General features: G+C 35.4%; 1 protein-coding gene across 1 annotated transcript; it reads left to right on the forward strand.

The window, feature by feature from the left end:
* Positions 1 to 521: 521 nt before the first annotated feature.
* LOC126980009 (inhibin beta B chain) lies at positions 522 to 24,986 on the forward strand. Its single transcript, XM_050829634.1, has 5 exons — positions 522 to 843; positions 13,936 to 14,042; positions 16,053 to 16,271; positions 17,012 to 17,287; positions 18,358 to 24,986. Exons 1-5 carry the CDS (start codon positions 543 to 545, stop codon positions 18,517 to 18,519), a joined length of 1,065 nt encoding a protein of 354 aa, XP_050685591.1. The 5' UTR covers positions 522 to 542; the 3' UTR covers positions 18,520 to 24,986.
* Positions 24,987 to 25,519: the final 533 nt, after the last annotated feature.

The following is a 25,519-nucleotide window of genomic DNA, read 5'->3' on the forward strand; positions in this document are numbered from 1 at the left end:
ATCTTATTTCTCAAGGTGACGAAGTTTTTCATGAATCCGGACAATCAGCTGAATTTCCTACTCATACCGTATATAACTGGGAAAAACCTAAATATTTACGAATGGATCACACAAACGTGTTGCCAGGCTCATTAAGCATCGATTAAACCTATTTATGATTTCAAGTAGTGAACGAGGATTGAACTGGAGGCACCGATTTGAGATTTAATGGTTCAACCTATTTCACTCTCAAAAAATTATTCATTTCATAAATGTCATGTATATTTTTGAATAATAGATGTAAAGCAACTAGGATTATTTTTTTTTACAAATTTCTCTTAAACTTATTCTTTCACGACGTATGGTGACCTGCGATACATAATGCCCCGTAGATAATCTTACGGAACACCCTGAACATAAAACAGAAAGGGATGTTAATCTTACTTCAGTCGACGACTCGCGGTCATGAGACGCATTCGTCTCGATTCACTTATCAACATAAACACATCAATATAGTTTGATTATAATTTAAATACAGTTTTGTTTGAGATTAGTTTCGCAATATGGATCTGCGATTTATCATTTTAATTTTGATTGATCTTGCTTGCTGGGGGGAGATGGCAGCTTGTGCTAATTGTGCCAATGACCTGACTGTTGATTTGACTGAAGCGAGGATTGAATTCGTGAAGCAACAGATCCTGAAGAAATTACGGCTGAGTAAAAAGCCAGCTGTAGCGGTTCCTGTGAACAGTCTGCCGATGCCTGTGGCTCAGGGACAGACGCTGAGCCAGGGTACAGATAAGCCGTCAGAAATTGACGACTACTACGGCAGAACAGAACAGAAGATCATATTTCCTGTTGAAGGTGAGTGAGAAAATTGTTCATGATTATCAATTGTTTGTTGTGAAATACTTTCAGGCACACAAAACTTGTTGTTTTTTATTACAATAAGGGACGAGGCAAGCAGGACGTTCAACTAATGGTAATTGAAATTACTGGGTAAATGAGACTTAGCATCATATATCACCAGGAGACGAGGGTAATTGTAGTGCCGCTCAGAATTATTGGGGATTTTCAAGAATCCTGAGCAGCACTGCTTTGTAGGGCAGGAAGTATCATTTGCCATCAGCTGAACATCCTGGTCGTCTCGTCCCTTATTTTCATAAAAAAAGTTAACTCTAATTGTATGTCATTTGTTCATAACACTAGAACCAGCTAGTTGACTTCTTTCTTCGTTTTTTTTTGCTTCTTACTAGTATCTCTTTTGCAAGCTCTGGAAATCTCTGAGTGGGTCTTCAATTAAACTATAATAATATTATGTACTACATTTTGTTTTAGTTTGATAACGATTAATTGTAACCTGTTCATTATCCTTAAATAAATAAATAGTCTTCCAAAATTAACCTGTTAGGTTTAGTTTTTCCCTTAAAAGCCCTGAAAGACGTTAGTGATTGTGCCCTGTAATACATTCAGTTATTTGTAAAGATCACTATTTACATAAAACTCATGTTATATCGGGGAAAAAGTATTGTGGATATTGTATCTGTAAGCTTGTAATAAAATCGCTTTGGGTGTATTTTTGTATCACGCCTATTTTAATAACATTGAAAAGGGTTCAATAAAAAAGTAACATTGTTGTTGGTACAATGTTGATTCCAGCAATTTAAATTTTTTCTCAAAGAAATGTAAATACTACGTAATAAGAGGTGGGACTGCCACAATAAAAATTTAGTTTAGTATGAAACGTGCAGGGTTTGACATAAGTTGGAAATAGTAGTAATTACAGTATGACGATTGGCGAAGAAGTATAATCAGGCTAAATTTGAAAGCGACTACTGTTCACTTTCAAACTTATATAACTTATATTAAAGCGTCGGCTATCTCCGTTGTTTACAAGTTTATAGCCGTCATCTATCAATGACTGCACGTTTCATACAATCGAGTGATTCCCTTTTTTCTTAGAGAGTCTCTCTGGGCTGATTTTTCTGTCCGTCAAAATGGGAAAATCTAACAAAGACATTCGATATATATTAAAATATAATTACAAAAAAAGAAAAAACCGCAATGCAAGCCGCGTAAAAAATTATGACGCTCACAGACCTTATGCAGTGTCAGTAAGGGGTATATTTCACCGGGAGACCACGGTAGCGCAACCAGTCGCCGCTACCAACAAAATGTATACCGCTATATATAGGGAGTTAGTCACCTGGTGTCTGATTGGTTGCGCAACCAGCTCGGTCGGGGTATGACTCTAGTGTCTGTATGGTGTCTAGTTTGATAACTTACGGACACCACGGTGGCGGGAATGGTTGCGTCACCATGGTGTCCCGGTGAAATATAGCTCATAGAGTAGCAATAAGTTAGTTTCTCGCGCAGGTGGCTTTTTACGGGTAAAATCGACGCCATATTTAAATAGTGGAGCAATATCGCAATATACGATATATAGCGGTGGTAGGTTTTCCTTCACAATTTATTCATAAAATTTATAAGAGAATAGATAAACTTTGATCTTTTTTAATTAATTAATACTATCATAAAGTGTCAAATAATCCTTTATTATTGAATAATTGACGACCCCAGTGGTTAGTGATTCTGCCTACTGAGCTAGAGGTCCCGGGTTCGAATCCTGGTAGGTGCAAACATTTATATGATGAATATGAATGCTTATTACCAAGTCATGAATGTTTATAAGTATTTATGTATGTTTAATTAAGTATATTGTATTAAATATATCGTTGTCTTGTACCCATAGTACAGGCTATGCCTAGTTTGGGGCAAGATAATTTGTGTAAAAGTGTGTCAATATTTATTTATTTTAATACGAGGCCGAAATAAAACCACTCAAAAACCACAAGTTTTGAAAAAAATACCTCCATTTAATGGTCAATCTTTAGTGCAGTATAATCAGTCGCAGTTAGGAACTGCTATTTAAACAAATGCAATCCGATACCGTGGTATTTTTAAAAACTTATTTTAACATTAATTTGTGAACAAAAATACACACAATATTTACTTGACACTTGAACAGAATACATCTACAAACATAACATTTATTACAGTAATTCTAATGAATATATTTTTTTTTTCTATCTCTAGCTTCTTTTTTATGATAATTCACTACTAACGTCTCTCTCTCTATTTCAAGAAGCACAAAACGTTCAGCAGTAGCTGATAGCAGCCCTGATACATCAACAATGCTGCTACGTATTCTTGGAATTCCAAATTTCTGAGTAGCACTACATATTGGCTCTCTTAACATATACCTAATATCTTATCTTATCTCAGTAATGAGTAATCCTTTCAGATAATAATGGTAAACATTTTTTTTATTGAAACAAAACAAATCTTATAATTATTTTCACAATACTATGATTACATAAAATTAAAACTACGGGGAAGCGGACCAAAAATACTGGCAGTATTTGCGCGTTGGATAGCTAGGCTGATCCGTTGAACGAAATAGCTGCCAGCGCTTGGGTTTCCAGTAGCCCTTTTAAGGCTCGTAGGTTGTACATTCTCGGCGCCTCTGGGCCCCACGGGCCAAGTGTCTCGACACCAAACGGCATAACGGTGTGAGACTTCGGCAGTAGCCGTAGCACCAACTGACGTCACTTAGACATGAGAAGGAGTACTCGAATGGTTGGCTCAGTTCGTAAGAGCGCTCGGATGGAACCCGAGAGGTTGCATTCGAGTCCCGCATCGTTCATAAATTTTGGTTACAAATTTAATTTATATAATATGTAGCTTTCTTCTGAGTTATATTAAGCGTTTATTTCATCAAAATTTGCTTAGATTTCAGATTTGTTAGAGAAACTCAAACTATATAATGTACTCGTATAAGCGATTTCCACCTACATATTGACTCATCACGATTTCTCTGGAACCATAAAGCGTAGATACTTGAAATTTGGTAGGAATATTTGGTCAGATAAAAATTGCGGATTTATAACCGACTTCCTAAAAGGAGGAGGTTCTCAATTCGTCGGTATGTTCTTTTTTATGTTTGTTACCTCAAAACTTTCGACTGGGTGAACCGGTGTCATCCAAGATAGGTTTGTAACTACATACATAGTTATAGGTGAGATGTGCTTGAGTCGTGAGGAGATGAGAGGTGAGACCGGGTCGCGGCGGGAGGACACCGATTCCAAAAATAACAATAATCGTAACTAGAATTAGATAATTTAATTATTTTGTATAAAAATACGCAATTATTTTTATACTTTTTAGTGCATATTTTATCTATTGTTCTGGGATAGTGTTTCTGAAGCCGGTAGTTTTTTTGTTAAAAATTTTTTTATACGAAATTCCTTCAGCAATTTTTTTTTTATTATGTACAGAGCAACGTTTGCTGGGGCAGCTAGTATTAAATAATTTCATATTTGTAAGGTTTGAGTCATGGTATGTGAAACGCAGCAATTTCGTTACCGTCGTAGTAACTATAACTAACTATGTTTGTCTCTACGTAACACGTTAGAAAAACACGCGATTAAAATACTATTTTGAACCTTATTGCAATTGAGACCGAGTGGGATCAAAGTCCATTGTTTCGCGACTATAGCTGGAAAACAATAAAACAGATGAGTCTTAAAATCTTATGTCAAGGTGACGAGCGCAGTTGCAGTGGCGCTTAGAATTTTTGGGTTTTTCAAGAATCCTGAGCGGCACTGCATTGTAATGGGCAGGGCGTATCAATTACCATCAGCTGACGTCCAGCTCGTCTAGACCCTTATTGTCATAAAAAACGGCTTAATATAATACGACAATAAAGTAGCTTTTTATTAATGACTAAAATTTTAAAATCGGTTCAGTAGATCTAGAAATTATCTCTACAACCCCAAAAACTTCACCTATTTATAATATTTATATAGATTCAAGTTACGATAAAAAAAATAGTTTAAAAAAAAACTAATAAACACGCTTTGGTTGAAATGGTAATGGTTGATAGATGAAAAAAAAATATATAAATTAATATAAATAATTGAAAAATTGTATAATTTTATGAAATTAATGTATTGTCATCGGTCCTCGATAAATCTACGAAATTTGAACGAAATCTCGCCGTTTAAGGTGGGTCAAATCGCTCCCAAATGAGTCGGTTACAAACAAACACACATACAGGTGAAGCTAATAAAAAACGTGTAAAGTATCCGAGTTAGAATAGTGTGTTAATATATTTTAAATTATGCAGTGATGAAAGTCGGTCAATAATCTGCATTTGTAAATATAGACTTTGGACTATGCTACGTTATCACTTATAAAAGTCATAAATCATCATTTTAAATTAATTAGTATTTTGTGCAGGCTAGTAACACACTGGTACCATGCCTGGACATAACACTTGAAATAATTAGAGACTTTAAAGTCATATTTTTTTAATTTTATTGAAGTTATACTTATTTAGGCGCGTTATGAAAAAATGATGAGAGTGAAATTTTAAGATGCGCGCGCATCACTGTAACACAATAGCAACAGGTTGAAGTTGGTTCCTAAAATTTTCTGACGTTTGCGTCATTTTTTTTTTGGTTTTATTCATTCATTATTAGGACAGGCAAAGGGTTTAAGTACATACAGCCGTATTCATTATTTAATAATTAATTGTCAAAGCCATCAAGATTTTTACAAAATTACTCTTTCTTAAGACGTAGAATAGCTTGTAATAAGTTAACATAAAATAGGATGATTAAATTTAAAAGAGTACCTTACTTTACTGAACATTAATTCCTAATTGTCTGCAATTCACACGTCATACATTTTGCTTAATAATTTAACATTTGCTAACATACTTTCGTCGGTGCTATAATGTACGTTATAAAGATATGTTTATATATTCGTAGGGCAGATGATATGTGATCCCATTGTCTTTCTTATTACTTGTAGTATTATTTTTAAAAAGTTTTACTACGCAACCCGGCATTTTAGTTTCAATTATTAGCAATGTTTAACAGAACGTATTGTTGCTCGTCAACGCCACACATTGTTCGAGGCTGGTTCGAGTACGTCCACTTGGGTGCAGCGGAGACCAATTCTTAATCTAAGTTTGGGGCCTTCTAAAATACTATTTCATTAAACGTTTTATTATATTATCAATTTTAGTGTTCATTATCTTTTCCTTAAACATAGAGGGCTAAGTTTATCTTAACCGTATGATCTTTGTTTTCAAACAATTACAAATCATTTGTACATGTGCCAAACAGCTGTTTATTGAAATTATAGTATTTTCGGCGTTCGATAAAATTAGCTATCTCTCTGCAAACAAACGCCTTTACATAAGGCGCTATCACGTAAATTGTAGTAAATAGATCAGGATTGGACTCTTTTTCTTTAATGGCTACATGCATTGAAATCCTAAATAATTTATACCTCTAGATAGTCTGTTGCTGTTAGACAACCAATTAAAACAGGCCAGGAATATTAGTTTAGTGTGAGTGACAAGCTACGTCTTACACTCGCGATTTGCATGACATTTTGTGTTAGTGTGCGTGAATTTCTCTAAATAGAGGTTAGTTATTAATTCTAAGCATAATTATTTTCGATGTTTTAGAGCTGTTATAGTCTATGTAGACGTATAAATGATCTATGATTTTAATATAGGATCACCTTAGTACGACAGTTTCTAAATACTTTGCCATTACGAATTACAAATCCCAGCATTATAGAGGCTCTGCTAATAATATAATATAATCAAATATATCTGTCTGTCTGTTCGATATAAATTCAAAAACTATCGCACCAATGTTTTGCGTGGCTCTCGAGGAAGGTTTGTATAATTTGTCTATCTCTTAAGGGTAACATAGTATATCAATTGTTTCATTTTTAAGTTATTAAATACAGATAATAACACATTTACGTTGGCTTTAGACTACATTATTCCCGAATACTTACATTATATTTATTTCTATTAACAGATCAACGTCTGTCAGGTCAACTAGTCTTAATACAAATAAATCCAGTGTACTGATGTTTGTTTCCAGTGAAATCTTAAACTAATGAACGCATGTTAATGGGGATTACTTCATGGAGTGCAATTTAGACCAGAGAGATATGCTAGTTATTATTTCGATGTGAGAGCCATAATTGTTTTTATTTCCAATATTTGTTTTGTATGGACAATATTTTCTATGAGAGAATTTATTGATGCACGGTTTGACAGTTCTGCTGTGAAAGAATTTTATTATAACAACAGGGAGCATATTTTACGAAATAATTCTTGATGTTACGAAATATTATTGACAAATTCATAAAAAAATAGTATTTAATTTATTTTGTACAGAGCAGCGTCGGTCGGGTCAAATAGTAAGTATATTTAAAATGAGAATAGGAACATCCGGATGAATAATAAGAAATAGATTCATAATTATTATCTTGTCTTTTTATAAATTAATTACTTGAGGTCAATACGATAAGATCAATTCGGAACGCCACAGTAACCTGTCATGTATCAGACGCGTGATTTGTTCAATTCAAGAGATAATTATTAACAAGACAATTAAGGCGAATGAATACATTAATGTACAACCTTCACAGCTCATTTTTTTTTATTTTTTTTTTGGGGATTTCAATGCACTTAAATCCTAGGATCTATTGTGCCCCGATTGTGATACTGTTACTGTGCCGAGATTTAAATTATATCCTCGAGACCTATTTATGCTCATTAGAGATTTTTATAATTACAACCTTAGAACATTTATAACTCTAGTATATAGTGACAGCTATGAAAACATCGACAAAAATTGAAGTTGACCATTTCAACTAAATCGTTTTGATTTGAAAGAGCGCCATCTCCTAATATGCAAATATTGGGGTTGAGCAGATTATCAACTGTAAAGTAGATCCTATAGATGAGGCCACAACCTGAGAGTTGAACAGGACGTGCAAGATTTATCAACGATACGTCACTCGAACGGTTGGTTCGTTGGTTATAAAATCTATTATTCCTAGACAGTCCGGTATCTAGTATTATTTGAAAATATAAAATGGATTTGCAAATCACAGATTTATTCCAACTATCATCCACTATTTATAAATAATGTTAATTATTTACAATGCTGTTTATCTCGAGAGCTGATTGATGGGTAATTGAACTAAACGAGTTTTATTTTTTATTAGTTTTTATCCCGGTGAGTTCATTGACTTGTGTTAGAGTGCGAACATACTTGAGCTAGTAACTATTGTTGCATAGAGCTAGTCAATCAAAATTAAACTTATCTATACAAATATTTAAGTAATTTGAAGATGTTATATTATAAAATTAACAGGAATTGGAAATTAGCTTGTACCACAATATAAACTGCGAAATAAGACAGTTTATAAGTAGTAGTAGTGTATTAATAGTTTTCAAGAGAATGAGCTTCCTTGTGAGGTGTTTCTAGGATGTTAAAACATAATGCCAGTAATGCTCCTGTGTTCCTCCGATGTTGCAAAAGATTGAGGGTGGCGGTCAACTTCCGACGATCTCTACTAATTACATCTGAACACTTTTTAAGCGTTCTGACCACATTTTCTTTGACGTTGTCTAAGTATGTTTCATGCCCTGTACTTCTCCGGGGCATAAAAAGAATAGGGAAGTTCCAGACCCAAGGGTGTCGTAATAGGTGACTAAAGGCATTTATCAGTGGGAGGCTTCTTTGCACAGGATTCCGGCTAGATTATGGGTACGAAGCAGTAATGTGTAAGTATTATTGTTTTTCAGTCTGAAGGGCGCCGTAGCTTGTGAAATTACTGGGCAAAAGAGACTTAACATCTTGTATCTCAAGGTGACGAGCGCAATTGTAGTGCCACTCTGAATTAGTGGGTTTTTCAAGAATCCTGAGCGGCACTCCATTGTAATGGGCAGGGTGTATCTATTACCATCAGCTGAACGTATTTCTCGTCTCGGCTCTTATTTTCATTAACAAAGTATTACCAAGTGCAACAAAGCTCTGAAATGAGCTTCCTGGTGCGGTATTTCCGGGACGATACGACATGGGTACCTTCAAGAAAAGCGTTCCTTAAAGACCGGCAACGATCCTGTGATTTCTCTGGTGTTGCAGGAGAATGTGGGCCGCGGTGATCACTTAACACCACATCTTCCTTTTGGACTCATACAACGAAGAGTGGCTCGAATCATCGACGATCAATCATGTTCTCGTAAAATACTACGACACATTTGAGTTGTAAAGCACTACGTAACAAACAATGGTCGGTTCCACAAATCATAGGAGATTTCGCGTTATCAGCCGGCCTTTGGGCGCTCCTTGAGCCCATTAGCAAAGGGTCAATGAATACAGAAGTGTCTACACACTCTTGTTACATATCTATACGTATTATATATGTTAGTATATACATAGGAGATTAGACAACGTAAGCGGTAGCGTTGCTATCGCGGAAAATCCTAATAAATTGTCAAAGTGATGTTGATATTATTAATTTATATTCGAACTAGCTGACCCGACAGACGTTGTTCTGTCTATATAATAAATAAAATATTTTTTTTATATGAATTTGTCAATAATATATCTTAACATCAAAAATTACTTCTTAAATTATACACCCTGCTGTCGTAATGAAATTGTTTCACAGCAGAACTGTCAAACCTAGCGTCAATAAATTCTCTCATAGAAATTATGTATGGACACATCAAAGGAATAACAAATTTGTTGTTTTTATTTAATTTAGTAGCATTTTTTACCATTTATTCGCCTTTTAAACCTTCTCTGGACTTCCACAAATAATTCAAGACCTAAATTTGCATTTGTATGTATTTTTTAATGCTGACTCATAATCAAACAAATTTAAAAAAAAGATGTCAAAAAAATTAAAATTCGTGTGTTCGTGTTCCCTTAACATTTAGGGGTATGAAAAAACTCAATATGCTCACAAAATTTCATGAGAATCGGTCAAGCCGTTTCGGAGGAGTACGGGAACGAACATTGTGACACGAGAATTTTATATATAAGATATGCAACTCTAGTACCTCTACTGAGATTTACGAATAAAGCGTTATAAGTACAGAAACTCTCAGAGAATCTGAAACTGTTCCAGTATACCCGATAAGTCATTCTTATCGCGTTATATTGGGACGCGTTTATTGCAATTTCCATTCAAACTTCTATCGCTGGTGAGACCTAAGTGAGTCCCATTGACAGAAAGCGGGTACGGATAAGGTGAGTTACCGTCGATAAGTTAATTGGGACAGAAAAGTCAACGATAGTTACGATTTTTATCTCAAGTAAGCGATAGACTGAATATTGGGAACGGCCGTTGGTAACTTTTTAAGGAAATAGCTATTTCAATAAAAAAATTCAAACAAAAAGACTATTTCGATAAAGCACAATAGATACACATTGAAATTTTCACTAAATCCTTTTAATATCACCTATAAGATATAACACAGCACTAATGTTGAACAATACGTCAGCTGTATAGCTACAGATATTTCTTTAAGCATGTCGGTGACGCGAACCTGTAAGATTTTCCCCTACCAAAATGTGCCCAATGCGGCTAAAAGGTTTTCACTTCAATAAAATAATTATTTGGCACTCTTTAATGATTATTAAGCGCGAATGGCTAATTTTAATATATATATTTCTATGTAACTGAATTCCTCCTTAACGGCTGGAGCGATTTTAATGAAACTTTCTGTGTGTCTTCAGGTGGATTTGGCAATGGTTTAGATTTACAAATGAACTACCTCCTAAACGGCTGGACCGATTTTTATGATTTTATTGTGAGTTCCAGTGAATTTGAGGTTAGTGTGTGTCTTCAGGTGGATTCGCGAATGGTTTAGATTCACAATTGAACTGCCTCCTAAACCGCTGGACCGATTTTGATGATTTTTTTGTGTGTTCCAGTGAATTTGAGTTAGTTTTAGATTCTCAATTCCGTCCATATATTTTAATTCTCCTGCTCACGTGTATGTTAGTGAACTACTCCTGACGGCTGGAACAATTTTTCAAATTTAAGATGTGTACAGGACAACGTCTGTCGGGTCCAAAAGTATTTTATATATAAGTTGAGTAGCTAATGTAATAAAAAAAATTGTAAAAACCATCTATAACACTCATAGGTAACAACTGTATTTTGACATATGTATTATTATTAATCTTTCGCAATGTGTGTGCACATATCGCTTATGAGTCGGTCTGTCGGTCTGTCGGTAAGTCAGTTTGTTCAGGGTGGTTTAGGCTTAATATTATTCAAAACGGCTTGACAGTTTTCACTGGCAGTTAAAGAGAGAAAGAAAAAATTTTAACCGACTTCATAAATGAAGGATGTTCTCAATTCGACGTTTTTTAGGCTTATTACCTCAAAACTTTCGACTTGGTGAACCGATTTTGCAGATTCTGGTATCTATAGCTATTAAATAGGTGAGATGTGCTTGTGTCGTACGCGCGACGTGACGAGGCGAGAGGCGAGCGGGGCCGCAGCGAAAGCGATTCCAAATATAACAATAATTGTAATTACATTATTTTGTCTTCATAATTTGATTGATTTTTATGTACTTAGTCTAATATTTTTCATTTCATTTTAATTAGGGGAACTCTACGAATAAGTACGAGTAGTAGAAGAATACGCAATTGTTTTTTTTTTCTACTATAAAAGAATAGTTTTTTTTAAATGGTCTGTTTATTGTGAAGAATTTTTGCGCAGTATATTTAGCTATTTTTTATGGTAGAGGAGGACAAACGAGCGTACGGGACACCTGTTGTTAAGTGATCACAGGAGCGATGTCGACCTTAAGGAAAGAAGCTCATTCCACAGCTTGATTTTACGTGGAAGAAAGTTCCTTGAAAACCGCACTATGTTGGACCGCCACACATCCAGATGGTGAGGATGATATCCTAATTTGTGGCGTGTCGTGTGAAGGTGAAATATTTATAAAAAAACCTCTAACAACATAGATAAGAATATTATAACTTCCGTATATTATATATTCTGTTTCTTAGTAAAATAATATATATTATAAACACACAAGAGTTTATTCACGCATCGCAAACGTGTTAAATATCAACAAACTCTAAACTTTACTAAACTAGATTTTCACACATTTGAAATCTGTTATCGCAAGTTGTAAAAAATTATGAGTACGGAGCTCGTATTAGTTGGCTGGGCTATCAGTGCTCGTAACCTCCAGATTGGGCGGAGTGCGCGTCAATTTATCTAGATACTCATAACAGCGTAAATCGTGCTAGAAATTCAATAGAATTTTTGAACTACTGCAGGATTCAGCGAGCGATGCTTTAGAATTGAGAATCTGTGCCCATTGTTCAGCCACGCTCTTGGACTATATTACCATCGAAATCTAAATAGACTATTATAATTCTTTATGTAGGCGTAATTTGTCATAGTTTTGATTAAGTATTTAAAAAAAAATATATTGAAGTAGGTGTTACTTTGCGGAAATCCATAATTATTCAAATGATTTAAGTTTTCTTTAGTGTCCAGACACCTCTCTCGTGCCAGATTTTGGCGAGACAACACGTCCTGAGGATGCCTCGTGTAGAGGCGAAACACGTGTCGAATTTATTAAGAACAAATGTTGGCGGAATTAACACTAAAGAAAAGTTAAATCATTTGTATAAGTATTTTTTAATTATTATAAAGAATATAAAGAAGAATAGTATAGTACAATATTAACAATACTATGATTACAATAAATTAAAGTTATCGTTACGGGGAAGCGTACAAAGAATACTGGCAGCCTTTCCGCCTTGAATAGCTAGGCTGATTCACATCTCTACGCAATGCCAAAGAGTCAAGCCGATCAGAGATGACTTGATCGTAGATGATTCGATCCACTCTTCGTTGTATGCGGTCAAATGGAAGAAGCTGGTACTGGGGAGCACCCGCCCAGAGGTGAGAACAGTACTTCATGTGCAGCCGAAATTGTGCCTTATAAAGTTGCAGGCGGTGGCTTTTAGTGAAGTACTGTCTCGCCTTACTGAGTACAACAAGCTTTTTAGAGGCCAGTTTGGCCTTCTCTTCCAAGTGACCACGGAACTGAACATCCTTGCCCTTGAGGTAAAGTGTCGCGCGGGTGTCACAGAAGATCAGCGTTGCAAGTTAAGTTAGAAGTTAAGTTTTAAGAGTTTATTTCTTTATTTCTATATTTTTCAGTTGCTGTATTTTTGTTATTTGTGTGTGTGTTAGTTGTGTGTCTAGATATATAAATGTTTTTCTTTTTTTCTATCTTTCAAGTTTTGGTCATAATACTAACGAAAGTGTAACATGAATTTAGGAATCCAACCGGTAGCGGAGAATTAGTAGCGCGGGGCGAGGAACTAGGAAAAATTACGATATATAATATTAGATAATTTTTTGGCATTGTTTTGTGGTTTTTTATGCCCATATATTTGTTCAGTTATTTTTATTATTTTATTTTATTGACATAAAATCGTATCAAATAATGTTAAACATAAGTATTTTAAACATAACAAATTTAACTGTTACCTTAATAATTCTAACTAAAATATTGTACTCAAAAATATATTCATCGTCAATGATGACTGTTAGAAGACATCCAACAATTGCTGGACAAATACCTTGCCCAAGGATCTCTACGATGATCGGTCCTGCGCTGGCCTCATCTAATGTATTCCGGCGATCTTGACCAGATGGTCGGTCTTGTGGGAGGGGGGCTACCAACAGTTCGTATTCCGGTACGCGGTGGCCATTCGAGGACTTTACTGCCCCTCCGGCAATCTATCCGTCTTATTAATCATCAAAATTATAAATTTTGTAGTATGTTTATTTCGCTACGATTTGTCTTTAACCAATTCCACACGTTTTTTTACCACTACACGAGGCATCCGAATTCTTAAACTTGAATTATTAGAATAGCAAAAATAAATTTCGAATCCATTCAAACTATTTCCGTTGCGTTTAAATCTGTTGTACTGTATTCTTCCATTCGGGCAAGTACTGCTGTGCTGTCTGTCCGTCATACAATTGGCTAATCAATATTTTTTATTGTTACAGGAGAATGTTTGACGTCTGGCAGATACCCATTCACGTGCTTACAGTTCGAACTACCTCCGGATGTGGAGCCAGAAGAGGTTACCGTCGTTGAGCTCTGGTTCTTCAAGGTACGTTTATTAGCGATATTGCCAATTAAAGGAAATCCGACCACATAGCTACTAAACTGAACTATTGAGCTAACCGGCTAGATTATGGGTACCACAACGGTGCCCATTTATGCCGTGAAGTAATAATGTGTAAGCTGTGTTTTAGTCTGAAAGGCGTCGTAGCTTTTGAAATTACTGGGCAAACGAGACTTAATATCTTATGTCTCAAGGAGACGAGCGCATTTTATTTTTTATGGAAAATGCGGACAAACGAGCGTACGGGTCACCTGTTGTTAAGTGATCACCGCCGCCCATACTCTCTTGCAACACCAGAGGAATCACAGGAGCGTTGCCGGCCTTTAAGGAAGGTGTACGCGCTTTTTTTGAAGGTACCCATGTCGTATCGTCCCGGAAACACCGCACAAGGAAGTTCATTCCACAGCTTTGTAGTACGTGGAAGAAAGCTCCTTGTAAACCGCACTGTGGAGGACCGCCACACATCCAGATGGTGAGGATGATATCCTAACTTGTGGCGTGTCGTGCGAAGGTGGAATTCGGCGGCAGGAATTAGGTAAAACAGCTCTTCGGAACACTCCCCGTGATAAATGCGGTAGAAGACACACAATGAAGCGACGTCTCTACGCAACGCCAAGTGATCCAGCCGTTCACAGAGTACTGGGTCCCCAACAATTCGCGCTACTCTGCGTTGCACGCGGTCAAATGGATCGAGCTGATACTGGGGTGCGCCAGACCAGAGATGACAGCAATACTCCATGTGTGGCCGGACCTGCGCTTTTTTACAGCGCTAGAATGTGGGCCGGCTTGAAGTATTGCCGTGCTCTATTAATGACGCTCAGTTTCTTTGAAGCCAATTTGGCTTTGCCCTCCAGATGGCCACGGAATTGGCAATCGCTCGAGATTTCGAGACCCAGTATTCCGATACTAGGCGAGGCTTTTATGGAAGTGTTGTCGAAGAGCGGTGATGCGACAAATGGGGTTTTTTTAGTGGTAAACGCGCAAACTTGAGTCTTCTGGGGGTTAAATTGGACAAGGTTCAATTTTCCCCATTCCGCGACCTTCTCAAGAGAGGACTCGATAGAAGACACATGTTTCTCCCGACACTGTTCGACGATTTCCCGAGAGAGACGTGCATGGCCCGTGTATACGGCATCACCAGTGCTGTCATCTGCATAGCAATGAATGTTGGAGGTGTCCAACATATCATTGATATGCAGAAGAAACAGCGTAGGAGATAGCACACAGTCTTGGGGTACTCCAGCATTCACGGGCTTCGGGTTCGAGCAATGTCCGTCGACAACGACCTGTATGCTGCGCCCAGTGAGAAAGCTGGAGGTCCACTTGCACAAGCTCTCGGGAAGCCCAAATGATGGAAGTTTAGAGAGGAGCGCCTTATGCCATACACGATCAAAGGCCTTCGCTATATCCAGGCTAACTGCCAGGCTTTCAATAGCCGCAGCCCATCTATGTGTTATTATTGTTGTGCCGCTCAGAATTTTTTGGGTTTTTGGGGTTAATGGGCAGGGCGCAGCTGAAAGTCCTGCTCGTCTCGTCTCTTATTTTCATTAAATAAAGGTGCCCGAATTTTTCCATATAATTATACATAGCTTCGTTCCATCAAAATAAAAAACATCTGTTGATCCGATTACTGCAAAACTGAACAGCTCACCCTGAACTAATCCGAAAATTTATTCTTCTGTGAAACAAATCGGTTCAGCCGTGTGAGAGATTTTATACATAATCCAGTTCATCTTGTTAGGAGCCTAACAACAATACGTCTTACAATACGTGGTCGCCATTTGAGAACTTTACTGCCCAACTACCATATGTCCTTCGAACTATCTGCACTCTTTCGCAATCATCGTAATCTTTTGATGAAAGCAGCGCAAGACCGATTGTGCTGAAGATATTTGAGGGAGGCTTTTGTCCAGCAGTGGACGTCCAGCAGCAGTGGCTGTAGTAATGATGATGATACGCTTATATTCACCTAGTAAGTTGACTTTTCATCCACAGGAACGTGATCCATTAGACGAGTACAATCAGACGTTTGTGATATCTGAAGCAGCACACTGGGACAGCCAGCAGCAGTTCAAGAAGACGAAGCCAATAGCCATCAAGGAGACGGATATTGGTGAAGGATGGGTCAGAGTTGAGCTGGCGTGGGCTGTCAGGGTCTGGCTGGAAGGAAGAGAGAGGCTTCATACTCTACATGTGGCTTGCAGGACTTGTCAGGTAAGGATATTAGGCTGGTCTTACTGCGGCTCCTAAGAAGAAAATCTTGCAACTTCATCATCAACTCATTCGAAAATTTATGCCTCAGACCTGAGAAGAACGGGCGAAAGAAACTCAGGCGGCTTCTTCTTTTACAATATTTCGTCACAATAAAATTCTGTTTTCTAAAATTTATGACTAAATAACCTGAGGGTAGTCGCTCCCACACAATAGTTTAAATCTCTTTTACCTGTTCTGTGGTCGCTTCATTTCCAATTAATTTTTTTTGACTTACAATGAAACGTAGTTTTCTGACAATCTTACCTACGGTGAAACAAAACTGCTTTTTGAAGTTATACTTCTATAGGCGCGTTATGAAAAAACGATGAGAGTGAAATTTTAAGATTAGCGTGCATCACAGTAACACAAAAGTAACAGCTTGAAGTTGGTTCCTAAAATTTTCTGACGTTTGCGACATTCGTAATTGTTTTTTGGTTTCTTCGTCCATTATTAGGATAGGCAAAGGGTTCCAGCCCATACAGCCGTATTCGTTATTTAATAATTAATTGTCAAAGTCATTGTTACAATTTTTTTACAATTTTGTACTTTCTACAAACGTACAATAGCACGAGTAATCAATATTTTTAAGGATTTTTGCTTTGTTAGGCCAAAGAAGTAAATTTTTTTTTAAATTAGAAGCACATACTTTTTTATACTTTGCTTATCATTATATCGTTTTGACATAAGATTAATTTCAACAGCTTCGCCGCGCCCCATTGTCCTTCCACGAGAAACATCGACCCTTTTTGGTGCTGTACACCAAGTATGCTGGTAAACGACGCAGAGGTCGCACCCTGGAGTGTGGGGCTACCACTAGCGAATGCTGCAGAGAACCCCTCTACGTCAGCTTCAGGGAGTTGGGATGGGACGACTGGATTATCAGACCTACAGGCTACCATGCCTACTTCTGCAAAGGAACGTGCCTTCCTATATCAGGGGTGACAAAAGCAGATAGTTATCATCATAATATAATTAGGGTGAGTTTTGAAACAATCGCTAATATAAATGTTCCTAATGGAATAATCCGATATTGATGGTCCACAAAGCATTGCAGGCTATTAAGTAGCTCAAAGTTTTTTTTAAAGATACGCAGATCTCAGAAAGAAGATGACGAACTCACGAAGAGCCAATTCAAGTACCAAATTAAAAAATACTGGATAATATTTGATTTATTTACATACATTCTTTTAAATACCTACTGAACATCATAAGTACTTTAGGTTAATATCATTGTAAATATAGTCATAATTTAGTGTACATTTGTGTAGTTAAATAATTTCTTTTGTTTTCCTTTTTGTGTTTATTAATTGTTTGATTTTTATAAATTTAATTTACTCCTACTAGCCATAATATTAAGAACATTGTTTATTTCTCTTTAGTTTCAATTAGTATTGTATAAACATTTTGTACCTAACATTGAATACCTTAAAGTTTTTCATAGTAAGATGTGGATAGCGTATCTGACTACAATTTTATTAGACTTATATGTTATTTCTTTATGTATCTACTTTGTAAGTTGTAGTTGTTTGCTTTTCCTAATAAATAAATAAATAAATAAAAAAAAAGATATATATATGGAATACGATGGGAAATAAACCAACCAAAAAGACAAAAGTATAGAGCGACATAGAGCGGAAAAAATGAGTGAAATCCAAAATTTGTTAAAAATCTTTTAGTTTGTTCCTCCTTTATTGAGCTGTAAACATGGTCTCATCGTAGTCATCTCAGCAAAGCCATTTATTGGTGTTGGGGTCTTTAATTAAAATGTCTGATACCTCTATTTTTGCGATGCCACTCACAAATAATAATTTTCCAAACTGTATTCTGGACAAAGGCCTCTCCCAAAGATCGCCATGACGATCGGTACATCTTATGGGGGCCTACCAACCCTACGTCTTCCCGTAACGTGGTTGCCATTCGAGGACTTCACTGCCCCAACGGCCATCTGTACGTCGAGCTATGCACTCTGCCCATTGCCACTTTTGGTTCTCCTATATTATTTGATTTGAATTAAATAAACATTACTAACTCCACCATTTGTTCACAGAAATACTTCTACGCTATATCAAATGACCGTAAGGCAGAATTCAAGCCATGCTGCGCACCCACAACGTTCAGCTCGTTGCAACTACTCTACATGGATTCTAACAATACAGTGACACAAAAAACTCTACCAAATATGGTGGTAGAGTCTTGTGGCTGTATGTGATTACGGTAGAAAGATTACGTGGGATAATAGAGAAGAAACTACTACCGGTTGATCCTGAAACTGCCCAACTTGGTTATTTAACCAAGGGGGTAAGTGTCATTATGGTAGCAAGATTCTGAGAAGAACTAGAGGTTTTGGTGGGATTTCTACGAATTTGTAACATAATGAAGATTCAAGAACACTTGGCTAAAACATGATGTGGATTCCTTTAAGGCCAGTAATGTGAAGTTTTGTATAGCTGGAAGCTATTCATTTACAACATGCTGTGAACAGTGAATGGAATAAATGTTCCTGAAATGTGTTTTGGATAGAACAGTGACGGAATATTAGATTGTCGGTGAAATTTCTACTTCTGTGAATTATTTGGAGGTATTTGAATAATAATAAGCTGAAGTGATTGCTATTAAAATTGTGCTGTATTTGCCATAGTTCTCAAACTTATTTTTGATGAGTATGTTATGACTTCAAGCTGAACTGTTACGTAATTTTTCCGTACCACCTTTAAAATTGGTAAACACTGGTGAGATATTAAGGATAAATCGGTAATCAATTCTCGTCGTAATTATGTAGAAGATGTGTTACTTAATTTTTATACAAATTTCCCAATAAATAAATTAAGTGTGGATAATATATCACCGCACTGTGTGGTTCATTCGTAAGCTAAGCGCAAGCCCCAACAGGTCAACCCACGCGTATAATCCGTGCGTCTGATGTAATGTAATAATTAGTGTGTTGAAATGTAATTTTTTTAATTTTCAAAATGTTTCAAGAGCCGAATTCGTAATAATTATTATCTATAGAAAAAAAACATCAAAAAAGACAGGTTGGGTGCTTAATTAACGATGCATTATTTGAAGTATAACTTTTGACTTCTAATGAGATTCAAAATCGTATGACTAATGACGACCGCAATTACAATGGCGCTCTGAACTTTCCAGAACCCTGAGCGACGCTGCATTGTAATGGTCAGGGCTTATCCCTTGCTATAAGCTGAACTACTTGATGGTCTTGTCACTATTTCTCATTAAAAAAATTTTGATAGCCTGTTTTCTATTAAAAATTTTGAAAATTGAAGTATTCACTTGAAAATTTAAAATAATGTTACAGTGTGGCATTATCGTATCTTGTATCTGGACGATTTTGCGTTCATCTGCTTTTATGTTTTACCGTTACATTCTTATGTTGAATGAATGCCCTTAAATAAAATTAATTTCGCTCACTATTGCTACTTATTTTATTGTGATATTTTGTTTACGGTTTTATATTTAAGTTACTATTGTGATCTTAATAGATAACCTTATTAACGATTGGCATTTGTTGTGATTAATTATTTATTTTGCCATTTAAAGTTTAAGTTTAGAGTTAATTTTTTTATTAAGGTATTTGAGATAAGTATTAAGATGTAGCTAAATTTGGTAGGAGTTTGTGTAAATTTGTGATATATTCGCACACAAATTAATATTTCGCAATAAGCCATTTTATTTTTGAGTTCGAGTCATAGAAATAGAATAAACTTGCGGATAGATGAACTGACAGACCGATAATGCCTGATCAATTTTGAATTGGCAGTGTGTGTGTTATTTAGTAGTTCCAAAATACTAAGGAGCTAATGCGTGGCTGACTGTTTACGACTTGTCAATCAAAGCCGGTTACAATAAACAATCTCTTTCTTTTTGTGTGTGCTTAAAATTTACAAAAAATAATTATTTTTATTTTGGTAACAAGCAGTCATAAAATTTCAATTTTAATATTTTATTATTACTATAGAGAATACAGTGCCAAAAATTACAATGTTAAATTACATACCTAATGCGTGGCTGACTGTTTACGACTTGTAAATCAAAGCCGGTTACAGTAACAATCTCTTGTTTTTGTGTGTGCTTAAAATTTGCAAATATTTTATTTATTTTATTTTTATTTTGATAACAAACAGTCATAAAATTACAATTTTAATATTATATTATAACTAAAGAGAAGACGCATAGTGCCGAAAATAACAATGTAAATTTACATACCTAATGCTAAACATAAATATTAACAACAAACGTAATAATATCATAAGTTTAAATATTTTATTCCCCATTAGTAACAAGATTACATAAGTTTAAGAATTAATTTATTTCTTTATAAGATATATATAACATCCAAATCAGAAAATTCTTTAATATAGTAATTGAGTGCTCGTGGTATATAGCTATTCAAAGTATATTTTTTGTGTGATGTAGTGGAACAAAAATTTTAAATAATTTTCCCATTAGCATTACGAATTGAATGCTGAGAAAACAAACGAATTTTAACTTAATAATAAAAATGGGAGGCTCCTTTGCACAGGATGCCGACTAGATTTTTGGATACCACAACGGTGCCTTTTTCTGCCGTGAAGCAGTAATGTGTAATGTGTTTCGGTCTGAAGGGCACCGTAGCTAGTAAAATTACTTGGCAAATGAGAATTAACATCTTATGTCTCAAGGTGACGAACACAATTGTAGTGCAACTTTTTGGGTGTTTCAAGAATCCTGAGTGGTCCAACGTCTTACTCGTCTCGTCCCTTACTGTCATAATAAAAGTAAATTATAAAACAATCTAAGAAACAGAACAGCTTAAAAATAAGGGAATAATAATTGATTGAATTGAATTTTGCCATGTAAATAATACGTGTATGTCGGACACAGGACACGATATGACCGCGTGTTTGTTAAGTAAAATAATCGTAAACAAATGTAATAAATTAATTGAACTATGTTGTCGATAACGTTGTAGAAAGCGAAAAGTAAGGACTTTGCTCTCGGTAACTTCGATATCTACAGGGCATTGTGTTGTATTTTTAAAACGCATTTCTAGTTATAAATAATGCTTTGGTTTTCGGTTGAACGCAAGCAAAACGACATTGCCCTAATCAAATTAATTGTTAATAAATAAACAATGATCAATTTAAACATTGTGTTAAACTGTGGATGAACTCATTAAAATGATATTTTGTTTTAAATATTTAATTATAAAAATGCTAGAATTTGTTGCTGTTTATAGACAGATTAAGATATTTTTATAACAATCCTGTAGGCTAAACTATAATATTTTACGATTGCAAATATCGTGATATGAGGATTTAACTTTCTGGATTCTTCTGGATGTATTTCAACTTACTAATAATTTAAGTTTAATGTAAGTTAATGTCTAAGTTAACAATTTTCGTTACTGTGTTTTGGTATACGTCAAAAGTTTACTGAAATATTTCGAGTATGATAAATTATCATATAATTTAAGTAGTTAATTCGAAATAGCACATGTAGGATAGATGATTAAACTGTATATAATATATGATAGGAAGTAGAAGTGTAATTTAAATTTAATTATTAATATTATACGGGAAAACTATATTTTCTATAATTCCTACTCCACTCGATTTGTTGAGATCCTTGTTAAAATTTTCTTATGGTTGTTATACTTTATGTAACATTAATAGAAATCTTAAGAAGAAGTTACTAGAATTGACAAGTACGCACTAAAAGTCGTCACACAGGTGACTTATGTGAGAGCACCAGCTAGTTAGTAGTGATTTAGTATTCATCGGAAGGGTGGCCATAAATATGGTGTAGTTCTGTATATCTAACTTCAGAGACTCCATTCAATCAAAATATTACATTTAAAACTCCTTTTTATTTTAAATAAAATACTCATAGGACTATTTTTTTTTGTGTGTTAGTGACAGGCTTACGTGATATGAATGCTTAAGGGCCATACCGAAGATCTTAAGAAATTTACTTTTATTTTTGTCACAGATCAACTAAAATTTAGGCGGCTTGATCGAGACGGGTCATATCTATGTGGTCGTTATCTCATTCATCACGGGGAGAGTTCCAAAAAACTATTTCACTTGATTCCTGCTGCCAAATTCCTTAATTAACGCTCCAATTTCTAATAAAATTTTTACCATCTGGCCGTGTGTGTAGATATACTGAATATATATAGATATATGTACAATTAAATTGTAGGATGAAAACCCCTGCGTGGTATTGCCCAGGGCGATACGACATGGGTACCTTCAATAAAACCATTGTGTTATTAAAAATAACTTCTGGTTTGCTAGTTGTATGGGTACTTGTGCTCACTTATCGTCGAGTTACCCGTGCTCTCTGTCTCGTGTGTCCTTCTATTACTCTTCTTATTCTAATGTTACGTGTGATTCTTATTCTTACGAGTTTCAATGTACTTAATGTTATTGGATTTATAAGTAGTAGTCTAGTATTATAGTTAGTAAGATTATTTTTTTTACAAGTCTAGAAAAAATGTTTTTTGAGGGTAGTTCAATAAATGACAGGACATTACTTTCAAACGGTGTTTCTTGATGATGGAGCTGTACAAAATTATAGTTAACAGATCACAAACATTCCATCATGCCTGTCTCCCGGAGCTTGATCATGTCAACAAGTCATAGACGAAGTTATATTGAGTGCATAAACTAATCGGACACTCCTAATACTTTTTCTACCAAACATATTTAAACCTTAAATAATTTATACATCTAGATAGTCTATAGAGCCTCTTGCTGCTAAACACCCGATGAAAACAGGTCGAATTTATTACTTTAGTGTGCGTGACACGCTACGTCCTACACTCGCGATTTGTATGTCACTTTGTGTTAGTGTGCGTGTATTGCTCAAAATATAGGTTAACTGTTAACCTCATTTTTTATTCAATGTTTTCACAGCTATCACAGTCTTTATTCTAGATGCATAACTGATCTAAGATCACAGCATCGTAAGCAGTCGCTACTGTCTATTGTGAATTTAAATAATATCTATGTTCAAATAATGTTATCTGGATGTGTTATCGAAAAGAAGAAACAAACTAGCCTTACCTAGCTATACCATGATTAGATTTGATCGTGCTATAAACACGATTAGATAATTTGATCGTGGTCTAAACATGAAAAGATAGATGATCGTGGTATAAACATGATTAGAAAATATGACCGTGGTATAAACATGATTAGAAAATATGATCATGGTATAGACATGATTATATATGATCGTGGTATAAACAGTTAGGGTACCTACCTACTGACAAAAGAATGTCGAGGTAAAGGGTAATTTTTGCCACAGATACTGGCGCGATTGTTTGTATGTGTGTATCAGCTGTTGATGGCCGACAGAAATAATTTACAATTCGTAATATGCCCGTCAAAAAACGTCTTGTATATGACATGATATAGTTATGAACTTGCTATCGATTACTTAGAACAGCATCAAATATAAGTTCTGATTTACTTTTATGATAATATGTTCATAAATTAGTACTAAATTTATTTTTAAATTACGCGAGAATCTATATAATATTGTGTCCTTAAGAGAATATCAAGAACGTCATCATTTAAATGTAATATAAAATAATTATTTTTTTTTATTATTAAAAGTCGTATACAAATCATACGATGCATATAACTTAAATTATGAAGGTCATAATCCATTAGAGCCAAACGGCGTCCTATCTGAACCGCACCATCATTCCACGTCCACTGCGTACCAAAACGTGGGTCAACGCACGCCGTCGAAATGCAAGTTAGCATCCAACGCTGGCCACTGAGGCTGAGATCTATAGAGCGTACTTAGACTTTGCTTTGACTTTACTTACGTAGAACTAAGCTGATACTCAGCTTCATTTGACAGCTGAAATTATGTTGAGATTAAGAAAGACAGCCATTGGGCTGTTCAAAAGTCGAGTTCATGTTTTATCACACCCAGCAAAGTTTTACGTGAGTAAAGTCTAAGTACGCTCTTATGGATCTCATTCTTAGATCCGTTACTTGCAATAGATTCTTAACAAGTGGATAGCGGTGTTAATATTGTGAGCGTATATCCATACAGGTAGGTATATGCATATTGTACAAAAAAGAAACCGCAAGAGATTGCGGTGCAGATCGGGTGGTGGGTTGATGTAATGAGTTATGACCCTAAAGCACCAAAATATATAACATGTCGTTTACAAGGTAAAATATCTTTTTCAATTAAACTTGATGTTTATATTACCTATCACATACTATGTTAAAATACATCAAGTGGTATATATATCTATCATATTTCAATATAGGGTGGTCTAAAGATGAACATATTGATAAGGTTTTGCTCACTGTTTAGACTTTAGAGTAATATTCTTAGTTTCATTATTAGATAATTTATATGTCTAGATCTTGCTGTGACAAAAGGTCAGGTTTATCACTTTAGTGTGCTTTATTTTAGTGTATATGTGTTGCTGAAAATAAAAGCTAACAGTTCGCCGATATTTTTTTACGCTTTCACAGCTTTTGAGTCTATCTAGACGTATAGATTATCTAAGATTTTAATATATCTGCCACAGTTTAACAAAGTTGTATCCGACACTGTAAAAATAATAGCTGTATGCAAAATATTGTTCTATATTTATTGACAAATGGTTAAATATTTACCGAATACAACATAATTACAATAAAATTTTGTTTCTATTTTCATTTTTTGTCGATATTCCGTACACAGAGCCAATATCCCTACAGAGCTAGAAAGCAAAACCTTTTAATTTAGCGGCTTTTGTACTGGTGGGTAAGATCAGAGACCTAGTATATACCTACTAGCAACCTGATAGACCGTTAAAAAGCCCCCTAAGTTTTTAGTCTTCTATCGAATCCTCTCTTGAGAAGGTCACGGAATGGGGTAAATTGAAACTTGTCCAATTTAACCCCCAGAAGACTCGAGTTTGCGCGTTTCGTGGTAAAAAACCCCATTTGTTGAATCACCGCTCTTCAACAACACTTCCCTTACAGCCTTAGTATTTAAATACTGGATCTCGAAATCTCGATCGATTGCCAATTCCGTGGAGATCTGGCGAAGCCAAATTTGAAATCAAAGAATTGGGCGTCATAAATAGAGCACGACAATACTTCAAGCCGGCCCACATTCTAGCACTCTACAAAGCGCAGATCCGTCCACACATGGAGTATTCCTGTCAACTCTGGTCTGGCGCACCAGTA

The sequence above is a fragment of the Leptidea sinapis genome, chromosome 4 (assembly GCF_905404315.1).
Source record: "Leptidea sinapis chromosome 4, ilLepSina1.1, whole genome shotgun sequence".
Lineage (NCBI taxonomy): Eukaryota > Metazoa > Arthropoda > Insecta > Lepidoptera > Pieridae > Leptidea > Leptidea sinapis.